At 39.6% G+C, this 17,985-nt stretch overlaps 2 protein-coding genes across 3 annotated transcripts in view; one reads left to right on the top strand and one right to left on the bottom strand.

Annotated features, from left to right (window-relative positions):
- The window catches only part of LOC137093861 (methyl-CpG-binding domain protein 5-like), a 31,864-nt gene extending 22,331 nt beyond the window's left edge, over window positions 1-9,533 (bottom strand). Inside the window, exon 1 of one of the 2 annotated variants that reach the window (XM_067458829.1) lies at window positions 9,230-9,533. The gene's annotated coding sequence lies outside the window, so the exon portion shown is untranslated. The remainder of the gene's footprint in view (window positions 1-9,229) is intronic. The other variant, XM_067458830.1, reaches the window with a different exon arrangement.
- A 709-nt stretch (window positions 9,534-10,242) lies between these two features.
- Window positions 10,243-14,560, top strand: LOC137093862 (mpv17-like protein). Its single transcript, XM_067458831.1, has 5 exons — window positions 10,243-10,305; window positions 10,391-10,706; window positions 10,789-10,859; window positions 10,997-11,026; window positions 14,211-14,560. Exons 1-5 carry the CDS (start codon window positions 10,243-10,245, stop codon window positions 14,400-14,402), a joined length of 672 nt encoding a protein of 223 aa, XP_067314932.1. The 3' UTR covers window positions 14,403-14,560.
- Window positions 14,561-17,985: the final 3,425 nt, after the last annotated feature.

Below are 17,985 nucleotides of genomic sequence, written 5' to 3'. Positions count from 1 at the left end.
ATTCATAAACATCATAATGCATAAGTAATAGGCCTAAACGGTCCCTGAACCGATACTTAAAAAAAAAAAAAAAAAAGTCACAAAACTATGGTGGATGACATTAAATAATGCCTTTTTTGATTTTTGTTTTGTTTTGATTCTTTAAATTTAACAATTTATTAAAAGTTTAAAGTATACTTAAATATATAAATGGATACAAAACACAATTTACTTAAAGGTGCCCTAGAATGAAAATTTTTATTAACCTTGCCATAGTGAAATAATAAAAGTTCAGGACATGGACATCACATACTGTGAGTGTCAAACACCATTGCCTCCTACTACTTATGTAAATCTCGTGAATCAAAAACACCACAGAAAAAAAAGTGCTTTTCGACATAAACCCAACCGTGACGCAAGCGTTGGGGATCATTTATATGCACGCCCCCAACATTTGCATCTGTCCAAACATGTTCATTGTCAGGCGGAACTGACGAAACCGAATCATCAAACGACACTTGAGGATAGCAAAAACGGCAGCTCGGACACACATTATGATCCAGGCTGTGCAGGAGACGTGAGGACTTATATGTCAACAGTCATGGTTGAGGTTTATTATAATCGGATACCACAACAAATCGTTCGTTTGTTCGGCCCATTTCAAGCAAACTTCACTCAGCGTCTTAAACTGAAGAAAGTGGCAACTATATTCCTGCAAGCAGTAAGTAATTTATCCACTAATTGACTAGCTGTTTAAACAATTTCTGATTAAACTGAAAGTTTCTTAGGGAGACAGCATTGTCTAGATGACGCAAGATGCTTACCTATAGGAAACACCAAGTACTATACAAAACTAAATAGTGTCTAATGACAAAGGGTAATATTTTGTATTACAAAATACAACCGTAGATACGTTGCTTACAGACCGTTCACTCGATCCTTCTAGCAAATGTCACCTTTTCCACCATATAAGTTAAAACGATAGTCATTTGACAAGGCTATTCATTTTGTAAAAATATAAGTTATATATTTATATTTTTGAGAACTGAAGTAGGCCTATGATGTTTTTGCATGCTTGTATTAAGAGTACATCACAGTCACTGCGTAACGTTAGACTACATTGTGACTAACGTTATATAAACATGCAATATCGTTGACGAAAAAAGACAAGTCTAAAATGTAGACTGAATGACACTTTGCAGAACATCTCAAATGGCGATAGATAAAATGCAGCTTACATGTTTATTGGTGTTTTCTTTTTTAGATCTTCTGCGCGTGCGAGAAAGAGCTCGCGTGCATATGGTTGCCAGATTGGACTTGTTTAGGTAAAACACCGGATGTGTTCTTTTAACAGAAAAGCTCTGTTTGGGGGATTTAAATTACTGATATCTGGCAACTCCAAGCATGCAAGCTCTTTCTCGCGCGCGAATGATCTAAAAACACCAATAAACAAGTAGGCTGCATTTTATCAATCTCCATTTGAGATGTTCTGCTTAAAGTGTCATTCAGTCGGCCTGTGTTCTGTCAGGACGGTCAGGACTCACAAGCCGCTTCGCTGAACAGCTGAACTGCTGTGAGCTGCTGAAATAAGCCAATCAGAGCAGAGCTCAGCATTAATATTCATGACTCTTTCAAATAAGGCAAAAACAGAGCATTACATAGGGAAAATTTATAGGGTTGTATAAATTTATCTGGACAATTTTTGCCCTTAAATAAGCCACATACCCTCTAGGTAGATATTAGAGAACAATTTAACATAGTTTCATTTCATTCTAGCGCACCTTTCAATTCACAGTAAAAGCCAAGCAACCTAATCCAACTACAATGGGCCAACTTTAACACTTAATAACAGTTACAGAACTAATAACAGCAAAGTAGACTGTATTCTTTGTATGCTATTAACCAACTTCAGGGTTTAGCTTTATTTTGCTGAAATATGACCATATTCTCCGGCTAAATATTTTAGAACGCATCACCTTATTGTTTCCATGGCGATCCATCATGCTTCTCGCATGTCACACAGCAGCCACAATAGTGCTTTATTACAAGACGTATTTTTTCTTTTTTATTCAAAATATAACATGTTAAGTATATCACTAAGTATATAATATGAGTGTGCCGCACTGAAGACTTGGAAGTAAACATAGATATCAAACGTAAAAATGCAATACTACCACATGTAAAAAACATTATTGTGTTGCATCATTCCTGTCTGATCCAGAAGCCACAGCATTGTTTTTTAAATCTCATCCTGTCTGCAAATCCAGTCTCGTTTACAAATGAATCCGGTGAAATAAAGCAAACAAATGCAATGTCTTCCCCAAGTGAGCTGGATCATTAAAAAATGTTCAACCATGCATTTTGGAATCTGAAGGAAGCTCATGGCATGTTTGAAATAAGCCATAAGCTTTATTGCTTGGAAGTTCGAGCCGGTTTAGCTCCACGTAGGTCTGTTATTTATCTATGCCAGGCATGAATCGGTGGGCGGGGGTACAGAATTAGGCGTACGTCTTCTTTGCTTAAGGCGGCGTTTCACTGAACTCTGACGTCACGTTCAAAGATCGATCTTTTGCTGAGCCAGCTGTCAATAAAATCTTTTCTTGAACTAAAAAGGAAGTTTTCAGCTCTGAAACTTGCATAATATTCTTATATTACATGACCTTTTATACATCAAAAGCTCAAGGGAAAGTTGATTTCTCAGTTCATCACATCTTTAAGACTGGAGTAATGATTAGGCCTGTCGCGATAGTCAATAAATCAATTAATCGCACGATAAATCAATTAAATTGCACAATAAAAAAAATGAGCTCGATAATTTTTCCGGCCGCGATAATTTCCATTTGCATGCTTGTTTGTTTTTCTCATCTCTTTCGCTGACTGTGCATAAGCCTCATCCTTTTGGGGAGGTTTTACCAATGGTTTATACTCAACGCTCAGCTAGGTGATGAGAGACGTCATGCTCGGCCAGATTCGCATGAACTCGCGCTTCTTTGGTTGTGAACTTTGGTCAGTTATATGTGCTAAAAAGGCACATCATTTCTGTAGAGATAGCAATACACAATATCCTTTTTTTTGCAATCAATGTCTTTTCTCTTGCTGTATCAAAATCTCATCTAGCTTTCCTCAGAGATGGTCAAGTTCAGTTTGTGCATGATTAAATGATATATATATATATATATATATATATATACAATTTTTTTTAATACTGCCTAAAGTGTGGATAAGTAAGCTTATCATATGCTGAAGTAATTTTTTTGGAGTGTTAACGATTAAAAGACAAAACCAATGACAAGAACCGTACAGAACTGAAAACCATGACCCTAAAACTGTGATAAGAACCGAACCGTGGGTTTTGTGAACCATGCCTCCCCTAATATGCACCTAAAACACAATTATCCATTGCCGTTTTCATCCATTCTATTTATTGGATATGGTTTTATTGTGTTTTATTATCGTTTATCGCAATCATTTCTTGGCCGATTTATCGTCTAACAAAATTTGTTATCGTGACAGTCCTAGTAATGATGCTTCGAATTCTGCTTTAATTACAAGAATAACTTACATTTTACCGACCCCTATCTTTTGAACTCTACTGAGTCACATAAAAATTGATAGGTGAGCTTTGATTGGTCAGGACAGATTTGCACCACCTATATGAAAGATGAAATATAAAAATGTACAGTAGACCTTTATAATGTAAAGGCATTAGCATGACGCTCTGTTGATTTCAGAACAGCATTTGAACGTGGCTCACAAAGAGAAAGGTCATGTTAAAAATCTTGGATGATTTTCAGGTCACTAAATAAACATTACGTTTGATATTGCCCACAACCCATTGGACAAGGATTCAATTAGAACTACAAACACAGATAAAATGTGTTAAAAAACTACAAACATGACGGATGGCGACGGTTAAGTAGAGAGGTTTAGATAAAGGTTTGAGTGATCAATTATCAGTATTTAACCTGACACAAATATATTTATTCAGTGCTATCCACATTATATTTAACCTGCAGCAGTATTGTGAACTTTTGTAATGACACGTTTGGCCATTGAATTTTAAATTCGTCATTATATTTAAACTGCAAACACACAAGGAGAGTCTCTGCATTAACGACCCACACATGGCAAAGCAACGTGCTACTAGCCTACATTTCTCTGATATGGTAGAAAATTAAACTGAATGTGGAGGATTTTAACTGTGACGAATCTGACAATGATTGACAGGGCAGTTAAACATGATGGGATGCATGTACTACAAAAAGATAACACTTTGTCTAGAAAAGCGAGACCACACAACTGTCGATTAATAACACTGATTGACGACGTCAGCTGGTTCTCCTAGCGTGAGTCGTGTTAAAAACAAAGAGAAAAAAGATTATAAGAATATAATTTTTTTCAATACTCCACTTTCATGGCATGTTTGTGGCTGACAAGTTTCAGCTATTGCTTGCTCTCATTGACTATCGCGGGTATTATGTCAGAGGCAGCCCGATCAAGAGTCGGAAGTATAAAACATGTTTGATATTTATGATTTGGGATTTTGATTGCTCTGATGTGATCGGGAACAGTAAAATAATCGTGATGACACCACACATTTGATGATGTTTTGGACAAAAGGTCGTTTGCAATAAGCCTTGAATTGGACCACGGTGAACCCACCACAGAATTGCCGTTAATTCTAAAACTAAAAAAAAAGTGTACAGCCGCACGCATGTAGTAGTAATATTTAAGTTAATTGTCGTATCAGCATCACTGGCTATTACATGGTAGATACATATTAAACATTTAACAGCATAATTACAATATAATAAAAACAAACATGTACAAATATTTTTTAAATGTACTTGTGCTAAAAAAAATTCTCGATCCATAAATAAATCCTTAAGGGGGGGGGGGGGGGGGGGGGTGAAACAGTTTCAGTCAATCTCATGTCAATCTTGAGTACCTATAGAGTAGTATTGCATCCTTCATATCTCCGAAAAGTCTTTAGTTTTATCATATTTATAAAAGAAATATAGGCTGTACCTTCAATATAGGCGGAAAAAAACCGAGCGCCTGGAGGCGTATCGTGTGGGCGGAGCTAAAGAATGACGAATGCGCAAAGCGGTGACGTCCTCAAGCGTGGAGAAACCCATCGCTATCTCAGCTAATACAGATAATGATCCACAATCAAATCTGAGGCAGAAATAAATTGAACAGGAGAAACGGCAACTTCAGGACGTCCGTCTCTGTGGTATGTACTGTATTTAGGGGCCTGTCAACATTTCTGTGTCTTTACAAGCAGTTTATGAGGACATGATTCAGTTTATGGACTATTGTATGCGACTAGACCTTAGCAGTAGCAAGCAAAACGGTTTTGCACGTCAGACTAGTGTAACGTTATACAGAACAACAATGGAGTAACCGTTAGCGCATTTGAATGACGAAGCACGCGATCGTGTCGTTTACTGATGTTAACTCACGCGACGATAGCCAACAGCAGAGACATTTGAAGCAGTTTTACTCACCGGCTGCTTCCAAAGCAGGACCGAACCTTTATCGCTGGGACCGCTCCGTCAAAAACACACTTCTTTGGTATGATTTGTTGAAGTCCTGTGACAGCAGTGGCGTGGAAATCCACTTTGAGACGCGACTGAAGCGATGCTTTGAAGCGTCCCGTAATTTCTCCGTTCAAATCGGTTCAAATGTAGCGCTGCCTTCCCGGAATGCTGTGCTGAAGCGTTGAAGTCGCTCGACGTCACCCATAGGAATAAAGTGGAGCGCGGCGCGCGACATAAGTGTTCACGGAGGACTGGATCTGCAGTTGAGAGCAGTGTTTACGGCGTGCATTTCCTCTCTCTCGCTCTAGTGACGCGCGCGCACCCTACCGGGAGAAGAGCCCGTACGGCCCATACAAGGACCTTCTGCTCTATTAACGTCAAGTGGACCCATACTCAAAAAAAACTCTCCGAAACTTGTGAGAAACCGGAAGGAGTATTTTTAACATTGTCTATGTTTAGGATGGGAATCCAAGTCTTTAACAGTGTAAAAAGCTCAGTATGCATGAAACAGCATTTCACCCCCCCTTTAAAAGTTTTTCCTGATAAAAAGCGCACGCATGTATGGCCACACTGTCATTCACGGTGCATGTCCACTGGCATGTTTTTACTTCATAACTATGGAAGCTCAACTTCTACAGGAATTAATTGAAAACACTTACTTTACTCCGCAGCGCTATGAATCCTGCGGCCATGCATATTTTACTTTTGGGTTAGAATTAGAGATTTGACCATTTGTAGAATTACCTTCTGAAAGCCAGAGGCAGAAAATCCAAATATGACCTGCAGAAGTATGATAATGTAGCCTGGATGCCAGCCGAACGTAGCCCCACCCACAAACATTTTAGCTCGGGCAGTTCGGTCTGGCCTCGCTCCATAGAGGAGTAATTATCTCCGAACAGAAACTGTTTGGACCAATGAAATCATCAGGGCGAGCTTTAGACGATGGCGGACAGATGATCAACAGTAACGTAATCATCACGTCATCAAAGGGGCTTGGATTATATTTGTTCAAATCTTAAACGGAGAGCTTGTTTGTATATGCATTCACTTTCACAATTTCTCTCAGAAATGATGATCATGTAAGTACTCTGTATCATTAAATTCTTTTATTTTTTTACAACGCCGGCAAAGATCGTTTATTCCAGCACGTGTGCAGACAGGGTTACCAAGTTTTTACAACAAAACCCACCAAATACCAGCCCTAAACAATAGCTTCTCGGGGGTTCTCGGGGGGAAAAATGGCGTTTGGGGGGTAAAATGTGTTATTTTGGCAAGGTTGCCTGCTAAAATTTGCACTCATGGATCTATATATCACATAATAGTCGCTTCAACCCGCGGACATAGAAAACAACCTGTGGAAAAAAAACGCGGACTTGGCAACACAGTGCAGTTGAGCTCTGTTGACATCGCTTCGTTGCTCTGATTGGTTGTAGGTCTATCCAATTGAGGTCTTTCCTGGTTCGGTTGAAACACGCCCCATAATCACAGCCCAATGGAGCAGTTTCAGACTCATATTCTGACTAGAATTGAGTATGACCACATCAGGCTAATGATAATGCACATCATTCCGGGAAATCCCTATGGGCATCATACTATCACTGTAGCTGAATAAACAAAAGATTGAAACGCTCTGATTGATTACACATGACTAAGAAACATACGACTACAACAATATATGGTTTATCTGAGTTCTTCAAGCCTTCTGGGGTATTTCATGACAATAAAGTATATATACTTCAATGCTAATGGACATACATTGTATAATCTATAAAGTGATAAAGGCTATATGAAATAATACAGAAGGATGCTTAATTGTCATTATGAATTGTCATATTGTCATTGTCACAATGTCTTTTGTTGGACAAGAGGTTCATAAATGCTTCTCATGATTGTAAAGATATTTAATGAATGTTGCTTTTTCAAATGCATGTTATAAGCGACTCAACACGCAGTGCTTTCAGATGGAGCATCATTTACAACTGATCACAGAGCTGTGCTTCACTGACAAGCTGCGCATAAAATATAATTGCTGCCTTTGCCGTTTCATAATCACAAAAAGCCAAATCGGTTTAAGCACAATTTCAGGTTAATTGCGATTAATCGTGCAGCCCAAGTGAACAGCTATACAAAACAATCAGTGCAAAAAAACCTGAATTGAGCCTAAGACTTGCAGTGTGAACGTAGCCTACGTTTTTCTGTTCTGAAGTGCAAACAAGAGGCAGATTGAATCCTGGGCATTCTGAGTTGGCGTAGGTGAGGGTAAGAGATCTGAATTCACTCCTGAACAATCATCAGTGTGAACAGGTCTGAATCCAGATCACACAAACCTCGACGCTGGACTTACAGAGAAGACAAACACATTCATGAGAAGACGAGCAGCTCTGTGTGTCACTGTGTTGCTGACTCACTACAGGTCTGAATGAGCAGCACACACACACACAGGACAATGACAGCCACACCTCTCACCTGCAGAAGCTGCACACATGCTTTCAGAGAAGATTCTGACAAAACTTAAACCCTTTACACGAGCCATCAGGTGCTAATCTGCACAAAACTACACTGTAACTGAATGACAACACCAGAGATGAAAATGTGATCATCCACACAATTGTGTCCCAAATGATGCACTATACTATGCACTGTGTACTCAACTTTATGAATTATATAATGTTATTTTGTCATTCAGCATCGATCATTAACTCCGCAAGTACAGCTGCGGAGTTATGTGCATGAAGCTTCCACACTTTGCTTTTGGGTTAATAAAGTGCATCATCTGGGTATTTTAAGTGCACTTTTTCACTACTCACACTATACTACAAAATGGCATATAATAGTGCACACTGCACAAGTATGCAAATTGGGAAGGACCTACAGAGTCCAGCTGTTCTGACCTGCAGTGACCTTAAAAAGGTCAGAGGTCATTGACTGCAATGTGTGCTGACAAAACAACATCAGAAATGGCAATAATCAGCTCACTAACCACAGAAAAATATTCACACGACAATATGCATGACAGAGACACAGAACGCCTTGATCACTACATGAGTGTTGTATGAGACCAGGTCTGTGTGTGTGTGTGTGTGTGTGTGTGTGTGGTGCTGCCTACCTGTCATTAACATGACATAAGAGTATTCCCATCTTGGCTGTCAGATTTATCCATCGATTGATAGCTGTAACTAGTGTGTAAATCACTGTATTCACACTGATATATGAGTGACAGTTGTACTGACAGTAAAATAATGTGTTTCAGATGTGATCAGACTGATTTTCTCTTGATGATGATTGATAAAACTGACAGATGAAACAGTAAATGTCCTACTCAAACACTTGTATGTTTGTATAACGACAAACAGCACATTTACAACCACTTATTTCTGCATTTAATAATGACAACACTAACCCAGTACAGACAAATGAGCATCTGGCCCACAGCTAAAGCTAGTCAGAGATGAAGGCGAAGCACATTAGACTCGGTAACAGAGGTCAGATCGAAGTCCAGCACAGGCGCTTCTGTTCGGTTCGGTTCGGGATGGAGCTCTGGGCTCATTATGGCTGCGGGTGAATCCGGGCGAGCGCACACGCGCACACACATACAGACATATATACACACACACATACACACACAGCTAACTGCTAACCTAAACAACATACGCGCAGCAAACACACAATCACACGTACAAAAAAACTCACGAACCGCACGTACGTACCTGCTCGCGTGCGGGCCGGAAACACTCTTGCAGCGGATTTAACGTTACACTCAAATGTGTCGCCGCGGCCGAAGCGCAGCAGCAGCGGCTCAATCTACCTCATAACACCCGCCACACGCCGCATTTCTGTCGGCTGGAAGCTCCCATGAGGATAATAACGGAAAAAGAGTCCGCTCGGGTTTGTTTCTCATCGACTCTGGGCGTTTAAAAATAAAAACAAAACGACCAAAAGCATCAACACATCCGCTGCTCTTCTGCGCTCGGGATGGAAAGATGGAGCTCCGCTGTGCGCATGCGCCCCTGACAGCAACCACAATGCACCGGGGCATGACGGGACACACGAATGAGTTCGGCCATGTAGCGTGCAGAGGATGTTTTATTAAATGTTTCATCAGAACATTGACGTCTCGTGAATATGATTCATACCTGTAAATTATCAGCAAAACACACGCGCGCACACACACACACACCTCCAAATAAGCCACGTGAAATGCAAATCAATAAATATTTAGTAATAGTACTATTAATGGGGGGGGGGGGGGCAGAAAACACTGTTACATGACATATCGTGTAACAGTTCGTGTTTGTTATTATATAAATACACCATTATTACACCAATATAAAATTAATTCAAATTCAACTATCAAAACTCAAGGAAAACAAACTCACTCACATGCAAAAAAAAAAAAAAAAGATTTAATGTTAAGTTCGAAATAGAACTTCGTCTATTTAAAGTAGAATAAATAAACAAGTGTTTGATGGTAAAGCCCACCTTTTCAGTGAAGTGTTTATTCGTGTATTTATTAAAAATGTCTAACTGTCCCTTTATGTAAAAATAGTGTATTCTTTTCTATGTCTTCTAATCATTTGTCTTGATTCTTGCTCCTAGCTAGTTAATGTTCATACTGGTGCTTGTGTATTTGGATGTTCTCAGTCTTGTGTTGTACAATAAACAAAAAAAGAAGGATTGTGTAGCCCGAATTACTCCCTTTCGGTTCAATGGGCGGGGCGATATGGTGGTTCTACGCATGCGCGTCTCGGTTGCCCTACCAACTGAAGACTGTCAAACACCAACTGTACATTAGAGTTTTTCTTGTTATAACTATATCTATCCACATTTAATCTCTACTGTTCGTGAATCATTGTTGTTATTCATGACAGGACGCAGCTGAGATGCGCGACGCGTTGTTAACGCCCATCAGACGCTTCCCTTGGGCGACCAATGTGACCCTGTACGGGTGCCTGTTCGCAGGCGGAGATTTCGTCCACCAGCGCTTCTCGCGGAAAGAACAAGTGGACTGGTCTCATACCAGAAACGTCGCCGTGGTTGCGTTCACTTTTCATGGCAACTTCAATTTCTTTTGGATGCGCTTCCTGGAGCGACGCTTCCCCGGTAACGCGCTGCGAACGGTGCTGCAGAAGCTCCTGCTGGACCAGACGGTCGCCGCGCCGCTCGCCATCAGCGCATTTTACACAGGTGAGCACAGGTGACTTTCAGACCTGAAGATGCGCGCGCGGCAGGTTGACATGAGATGTGTGTTTGTGATGTCACTGAGCAGGTGTGAGCTTTATGGAGGGCAGAGATGAGATCCTGCTGGACTGGAAGGAGAAGTTCCTCAACACGTACAAGGTGAGTCTGAACCGCCTCTCCAGATAGGAGGAGCAGTCAAGTGTCATTATGGATCTAGTGTTTTGCTGGAAAATCTCAGATTTACAATCTATCAGACTGTCACACTTCAGATTTCAACTTGTGTTTGTTTCTTGCAGACCGGGCTGATGTACTGGCCGTTTATGCAGGTAATCAGAGTCACACACCACTTTCTCACTTTTAAAGGTGCAGTAAGCGATTTCTGAGACATTTGTAATCACCAAAACAAACACACACCGCCCCAAAAGGATCTATCTTGATAGCTCCACCCCCAAATTCACAGACATACATAATCATGTCCTCGAGTACAAACAAATATGGCTGGGCAACAAACTCAAGCTCCTCCAACATTTCTTTTTAAAAATCCTTGTTTTTTACAGAGCCCCGCACACGTCATGCAGTAAAAAACGAGTAGTCTAAATCATGCGCACGATTTACCATTTCGTTCCCTCGATTTATAAATCGTGCGCACGTTTAACTAATTTGTTCCCTCGATTTACTAAAGGCTGGAACACACTACACGATTTTTTAAATCTGAACAGATTTCAAAAACACTAGGCATCATACACTTGCCGACTTTGTAAATGGTTACAGAGAAAAGCTGGGCATCATACACTACCAGACTTTAAAAACGTCTGGAACACAAACTGAAACAAGCGCCTGGTTGCTAGGAGACGCACGCATGACAGACATAACAACAAGCATGAGATGATCAGGAGATGAGCGCGGTCATTTTTAAAGCGACTATCTGTGCGCTGAGCAAAAAGTCATCAAAAAAAGCCAAAACGCACTAGACGTGGCCAGTAATGGTCAGATTACAGCGGGAGTTAGAGGAAGTGTTTTTCTGTGCTGATGAGTCAAAATATTGAGTCTAATCTGTAAGCGTGTTCTGTTCGTTTATTGTTTTTTTTTTTGTTTTTTTTTGCAACACATGTATAGAGGACAGCTTCGGATTCATGAATAAATAGATAATTAAATAATTTATTTATTTATAACACTGAGTTTTTCATTAAAGAAACACTGTTGTTCGAAGAAGCACACATGCTCTGGTGTGGCTTTGTTTGGAACTACTTTCGTTGACAATATTGAAGTTACTTATACAATAGTTTTGCCGTTTTGATTCCTACACAAATCTCACACAGACAAGATGCGTGAGCATAGAGTAACGCGACCTTGTTTACGTTTTTAAATAATCTGTTAACATTTATTGTAATAGGCCTACAATTTTGCAGCTATTGATGCGCTTTGATCACGTTTAAACACGTAACGTTATCCCGGGAAAGCGTTAATGTAAAACCCGTAGGCTAATGGTAGGTGACAATGAATAAATTAAGACAAATGTTTGCCTCAGAATTTGGTTTGCGAAATATTATTAGTATTATTATTTGTCTTTGCTGTATCAATAGGCAATGTATTATTTAACATGAAGTATATGGCTTCCCTGTAAATGTACAGCAGCGGGCGGCGCGTCAGACACGCTTCTGGTGTGCAAAGACAGACGCTGCGTCTCAATCAGCTCCCTAGTTCACTAGTCAGGGCACTGATCAGGACATAAGTCAATGGGCTGACTCCCTGATCAGTGCCCTGACTAGTGAACTAGGGAGCTGATTGAGACACACCCAGAGAAAACGGCAGGCAGCAGCCCCGCGGCTGACACGCAACAGAAACGCCACGCTTGCAGGCAAAATCGATATTATGTTGTTTTTTATTATTACAATTAGGCCTATATCTGCATTTATTTTAACCTACAGACTTTCAAACATGAGCATGTCATTTATTAATATGTATTCGTGTCAAAATGACATAAAATCTGCTTTTTTCTTTTTCTACTACCAGTAACAGTTGTCATCCACATTATAGAGACACTCGCGCTCCTGCCACAGCTGAATACGTTTTTCTTCCGTGGTGGAGTTCCACTTTGTGATCCTGCTGGTCTTCATTTCTTGTTTGTTGATTATCGTTGGCTTGTAGTCAGTGATTTCCGGTTTCAGTAGCGATGTGTCGTGTGTTCTAAAATCGGCTCAAAATATCAAACTGACAGGATGGAATCAAAATCTGAAGCTAAAAAATCGGAGTCTATGGCCATGATATAGTATGCGATTTTTCATGGAATCTGTCGGCTCAAATCTGCAGACTGGCTCTGACTTTTGTCAACTAGCGTCAACTTGTTCAGATTCTAAATCGGGGGAAATCGGGGCAAAAATCGGGTAGTGTATTCCAGCCTTAAATCGTTTGCACGATTTACCTTTTTTTTCTTGCATGTCATGTGCAGGGCTCCGTATTTTTTGACTAATTCATGACCAGTGTTTTGTTTTGCTCTATCCTCTGTGCTTACATGTTTATCAATACATCATGTGACAGGTCAGAGGTCACTTTTCCACCAGAACTCACATACGGCTGTTACAGGAAGCAGTGATTATAGTTTAAAAAGTTATAAACATTTTACAAAAACGTATGTTTTTGCTTCAGAAGCCCTTTATTAACCCCCTGGAGCTGTATGGGTTACTTCTATGATGGGTGGATGCACTTATTTATGAGCTTCAAAATCCAAGTTACCATTCACTTCTATTATAAAGCTTGGAAGAGCCAGGATATTTTTTATATATATAATTCCGATTGTATTTGGCTAAAAGAAGTAAGTCATATGGCTTGAGAGGGAGTAAATTATGAGATCATGTCATTTTCATTTTGGGTTGAACTATTCTTTTAGGTGCTTATATGCAAGGCAAGAACAAGGTTTTATGGGGAAAGGAGGTCTTTAATAATCAAAAGATTCAAATGGATTTAAGGGAATAAAGAAAAATGAATATTTTGGGGTCTAATTGTAGTTGTGAAGTAATCAATTTAAGCTGTTTGTTTTGTTTGTTTAAATGCATACATTCTTATTAATATGTCCGTCCATTTGTGGAAAAAAAATGTTTCTTTCCTCGTCATATTATGAATAACTTTTGCTCTCATCTTCTGTGAATGTAAGCCCCACCTTCTTTGATTTGATTGGCCATTTTGACATTGACAAGCACTTTTAGACCAATGAGGCAGAGCAGCCTAAAATTGTAACTTTTAAACCATTTGGTCATTCTAACAACAAACAACGCGCTGGGTAATGGAGAGCAGCATCAAGAATATCAAATATTTGGGGGCTTTTTTATTCAGTTTTTTATGAGGACTCGTCCTTCTCAATGTCTATTCATGCATACCCCTTCAGGGGAAAGTAGGGTACAAAAGTACTTTTTAAAAAGGTAATTGCCCTGGTGACAGCTTTTGTGCCTTGTTCTCTAAGAGTAAGGACAGTTTGTGTGTGTTCTCACATGTTGTGCTCTTCACGGCTCATAGTTCCTGAACTTCGCCCTGGTTCCTCCGCTGCTCCGCACGGTGTTCACCGGCTGCTGCGGGTTCATCTGGGCCACGTTCCTCTGCTTCTCCCACCAGAGCGGCGACGGGACCATGACGGCAGCTCTGGACTGGATCCGTGGCGTAGAGCGCGAACCCGAGCAACAGATCTCAGGAAAGAAGAGGGATGAATGAAGCTCAGGGAGGAAAGGAGGATTGGGAGATGTTCCTACAGTCCATATTTGTATGTTTCTGCAGAAAGTTGATCATTTGGAAAATATGAAGATTATTTGTGACCCGTCCAAACTTGCTGCACAACCACTTTCCCTGTTTTTCTAGGTGGCCTTTAAAAAAACGTTCTTAATATTTAATTCTTCCTGTTTAAGTTTTTTTTGTCTTCATTTTTTGATTCTGACATTCACACACAGTTCCTTACTTTTTGTTATTGTACTAATATTTATTTATGTGTGTTTGACGGAGGTTTAATAAGTATTTTGCACAATTTTCTATGTGAAATGTATGTTATCTCAGGATTTATTTAAGGCCTGTTGGATCCGGTTGCAACATATCACTGAGCGTTTGGGTTTTGTTGCAACCGGGCTGCTGAAATGTGATCGAACAGCATACTTTCATTAGACAATACTGATTATTTGATGCTTTGAATATGCCTAAGGTACTTTACTAATCTAATCTTTCATCTCATTAAAAAAATTATTTTATGCCATAATTTCTGTAATAAGCAGCTAATTCTTTTAGTTTAACATACATTTTTTTGTTGCTAGGCAACGTGGGGGAGAGGACGCTGGCGTTGTCTGTTCGCCGCTTCTCCACCCACAACAAATCATGTTAATGTACTATTAGATTTAGATTTTATTTTATTTCCTTATGTTTGTGACTAGTCTAACAGTCAGAGCTACAATTGGGACTGTTGCTGATTGCTGGCAGCCACTGAGAGGACGTTCGTCGTTTCGCCGTTTTCAACCGCTTCTCTAATGTTTACGTTTGAATTGCTGCGGTTGGTTTCTGGTTTGGAGGACATTTGATGTTTCTCGCTGCGGGTGCTCACTGGTGGTCTCCCTTGGGCTTAAGCTGCATGGTGGCTGAAGTTTGCACCGGGCTAGCGTCATCCGGGCTCTCGTCGGCGGCGTCCGGCATGATGTTGGGATGTTCTGCTTCTCGGCTGCGCCGCTGTTCCGTCCTGCATTGCGACCGTGGAGCGACATCTGCGCCGGCCCCGGTGTGTCCACAGAAGTGCCCGGAGGAATGTTCTGCCTCCTGCATGGTGCTGCAGCGATCCCCATCGTTTGAATCATCATGAAGAAGACCCATCATCTGGTCTTCAGCTGTCGTGCCTCGGCGATGTCATCGGGACACTGCCGCTGGGAGAAATCTGAAACATGGAGTGGACCACAGTGTGCTGCGGAGCTAACAGAGACTTCCACCATCAGCTGTTTTCTGTCCACCATCAGCTCTGTTTCTGTTCACCATCAGCTCTGTCTCTGTCCACCATCAGCTCTGTTTCTGTTCACCATCAGCTCTGTTTCTGTTCACCATCAGCTCTGTTTCTGTTCACCATCAGCTCTGTTTCTGTTCACCATCAGCTCTGTTTCTGTTCACCATCAGCTCTGTCTCTGTCCACCATCAGCTCTGTTTCTGTTCACCATCAGCTCTGTTTCTGTTCACCATCAGCTCTGTTTCTGTTCACCATCAGCTCTGTTTCTGTTCACCATCAGCTCTGTTTCTGTTCACCATCAGCTCTGTTTCTGTCCACCATCAGCTCTGTTTCTGTTCACCATCAGCTGTTTTCTGTTCGCCATCAGCTCTGTTTCTGTTCACCATCAGCTCTGTTTCTGTCCACCATCAGCTCTGTTTCTGTTCACCATCAGCTCTGTTTCTGTTCACCATCAGCTCTGTTTCTGTTCACCATCAGCTCTGTTTCTGTTCACCATCAGCTCTGTTTCTGTTCACCATCAGCTCTGTTTCTGTTCACCATCAGCTCTGTCTCTGTCCACCATCAGCTCTGTTTCTGTTCACCATCAGCTGTTTTCTGTTCACCATCAGCTCTGTTTCTGTTCACCATCAGCTCTGTTTCTGTTCACCATCAGCTCTGTTTCTGTTCACCATCAGCTCTGTTTCTGTTCACCATCAGCTCTGTTTCTGTTCACCATCAGCTCTGTCTCTGTCCACCATCAGCTCTGTTTCTGTTCACCATCAGCTGTTTTCTGTTCACCATCAGCTCTGTTTCTGTTCACCATCAGCTCTGTTTCTGTTCTGTTTTCTGTGTTGGTTGATTGTTTGTAGTATTCTATATTTTTACTTGTTATTCATTTTTTGTTGTTATCCCCCCCCCCCCCTTGTTGCACTTTGAGATTCTTCGGAATGAAAAGTGCATTATAAATAAAATCTATTATTTTTATTTATTATTATTTTCTTTATGCTACTTTTATTCTTTTATTGTTTTGCACATGCACCAGTTGTAAGTTTACTGCAAGTTTATTATTAAAATGTATTTAATAGGTTTTACATATTGTTGTATGGAATGGGAAACTGTTTTTAGCTAACTGTTAATATCTTGAACATCTTCCTAATCTTTTTTTTAATTGAAATTAAGGAATCACAGTATCAATGTGTGTTCTGTGATAAATGTCAATAATATGTTTACAGAATAAAATAATGTGTTAAAAATAACAAATTTATACTATAGACAAATCATGTGTGTAGTGTTCAATACAATAGGTTGGACATTTGGGTACAGTAAGGTCTTGTATATTAACATCAGTCAGTAACCTACCAAATAACTTATTTCTATTTTAACTTGGATTACTGTAATATTCATGATTGCTATTTACTGCATTGATGAATGCTGTCATATAGAAATGGGGTGTTATCAAGATTTGCAATATTTATGCTATATATATATTCCATATCTGTAGTGCTGAAATGAGTCATTTTCCAAACTTCATTACTAAGACAAAATCCATAAACTTTTTCAGATTATGTAAAGGAGCCGTTCACACATTTAAAGCAACTGAATGCAGAACGGAACAATTATTTTATTATATTTATTTATAATATTTTAAGAACATTTTGCTAACATTCCTGTTATATTTCTGCATGTTCTCTGAATGCTCAAATTGTTTTAAAATGTTTTTCTTCTGGGTAACGCAAATGAACATTCCATTTTGGAATTCTTCAAACATTTTTGGAACACGTTCTCATAACGTTCTAAAACAATTAGTAACATTTAATAATAAACAACTTTTTTATGCAATATACAAAATGTCTCCACAGTATGTTCAATGTCATCTGAACATACAGGAGAAAAACAAGTTCACAATGATTTGTTAAAAAAAAGACCAAAGTAAAAATAGGAGAAGATAGAAAAAAGACCATAAATATATTAATTTACTCATTAATGAGAGTTTACAAATTAAAGTCATTACAAATTGAGGTTGTTTATTTTACTTATGTTCTTATTTTGTGAGGATGAAATTGTGTTACGTTAAATTTTAAATTCTTTCAAAACAACAAGAAAATTGCTTTGTTGGTGGTGATAATTATAAAATTAGCCAATAACAAAGCAAGCTTTGTTTTGTTTTTTGTTTTTTTTTTCGAATTTTAGAGGGGTCAGAATGAAAGTATCCAAAAAATAATGTCTTTAAGGGTCATGGATATATCTTGCTGCATATTATCTTTAATAAATATGTCATTATTTTCCTTAGTTGTTCACTAAACAAGACCAAAATACATAATAAACAACGTTTCTGTGTGAACTTGG

The sequence above is a fragment of the Pseudorasbora parva genome, chromosome 12, assembly GCF_024679245.1.
Source record: "Pseudorasbora parva isolate DD20220531a chromosome 12, ASM2467924v1, whole genome shotgun sequence".
In the NCBI taxonomy this organism is placed as follows: Eukaryota; Metazoa; Chordata; class Actinopteri; order Cypriniformes; family Gobionidae; genus Pseudorasbora; species Pseudorasbora parva.
This window is presented reverse-complemented; position numbering and strand designations above follow the sequence as displayed.

Bases quoted from the DNA above. Each gene is read 5' to 3' on its own strand.
- LOC137093862 (XM_067458831.1), top strand. From the start codon at position 10,243: ATGGTGGTTCTACGCATGCGCGTCTCGGTTGCCCTACCAACTGAAGAC. The intron at 10,306-10,390 runs GTACATTAGAGT...TATTCATGACAG, and splicing joins AAGACTGTCAAACACCAACT to GACGCAGCTGAGATGCGCGA. The intron at 10,860-10,996 runs GTGAGTCTGAAC...TGTTTCTTGCAG, and splicing joins AGTTCCTCAACACGTACAAG to ACCGGGCTGATGTACTGGCC.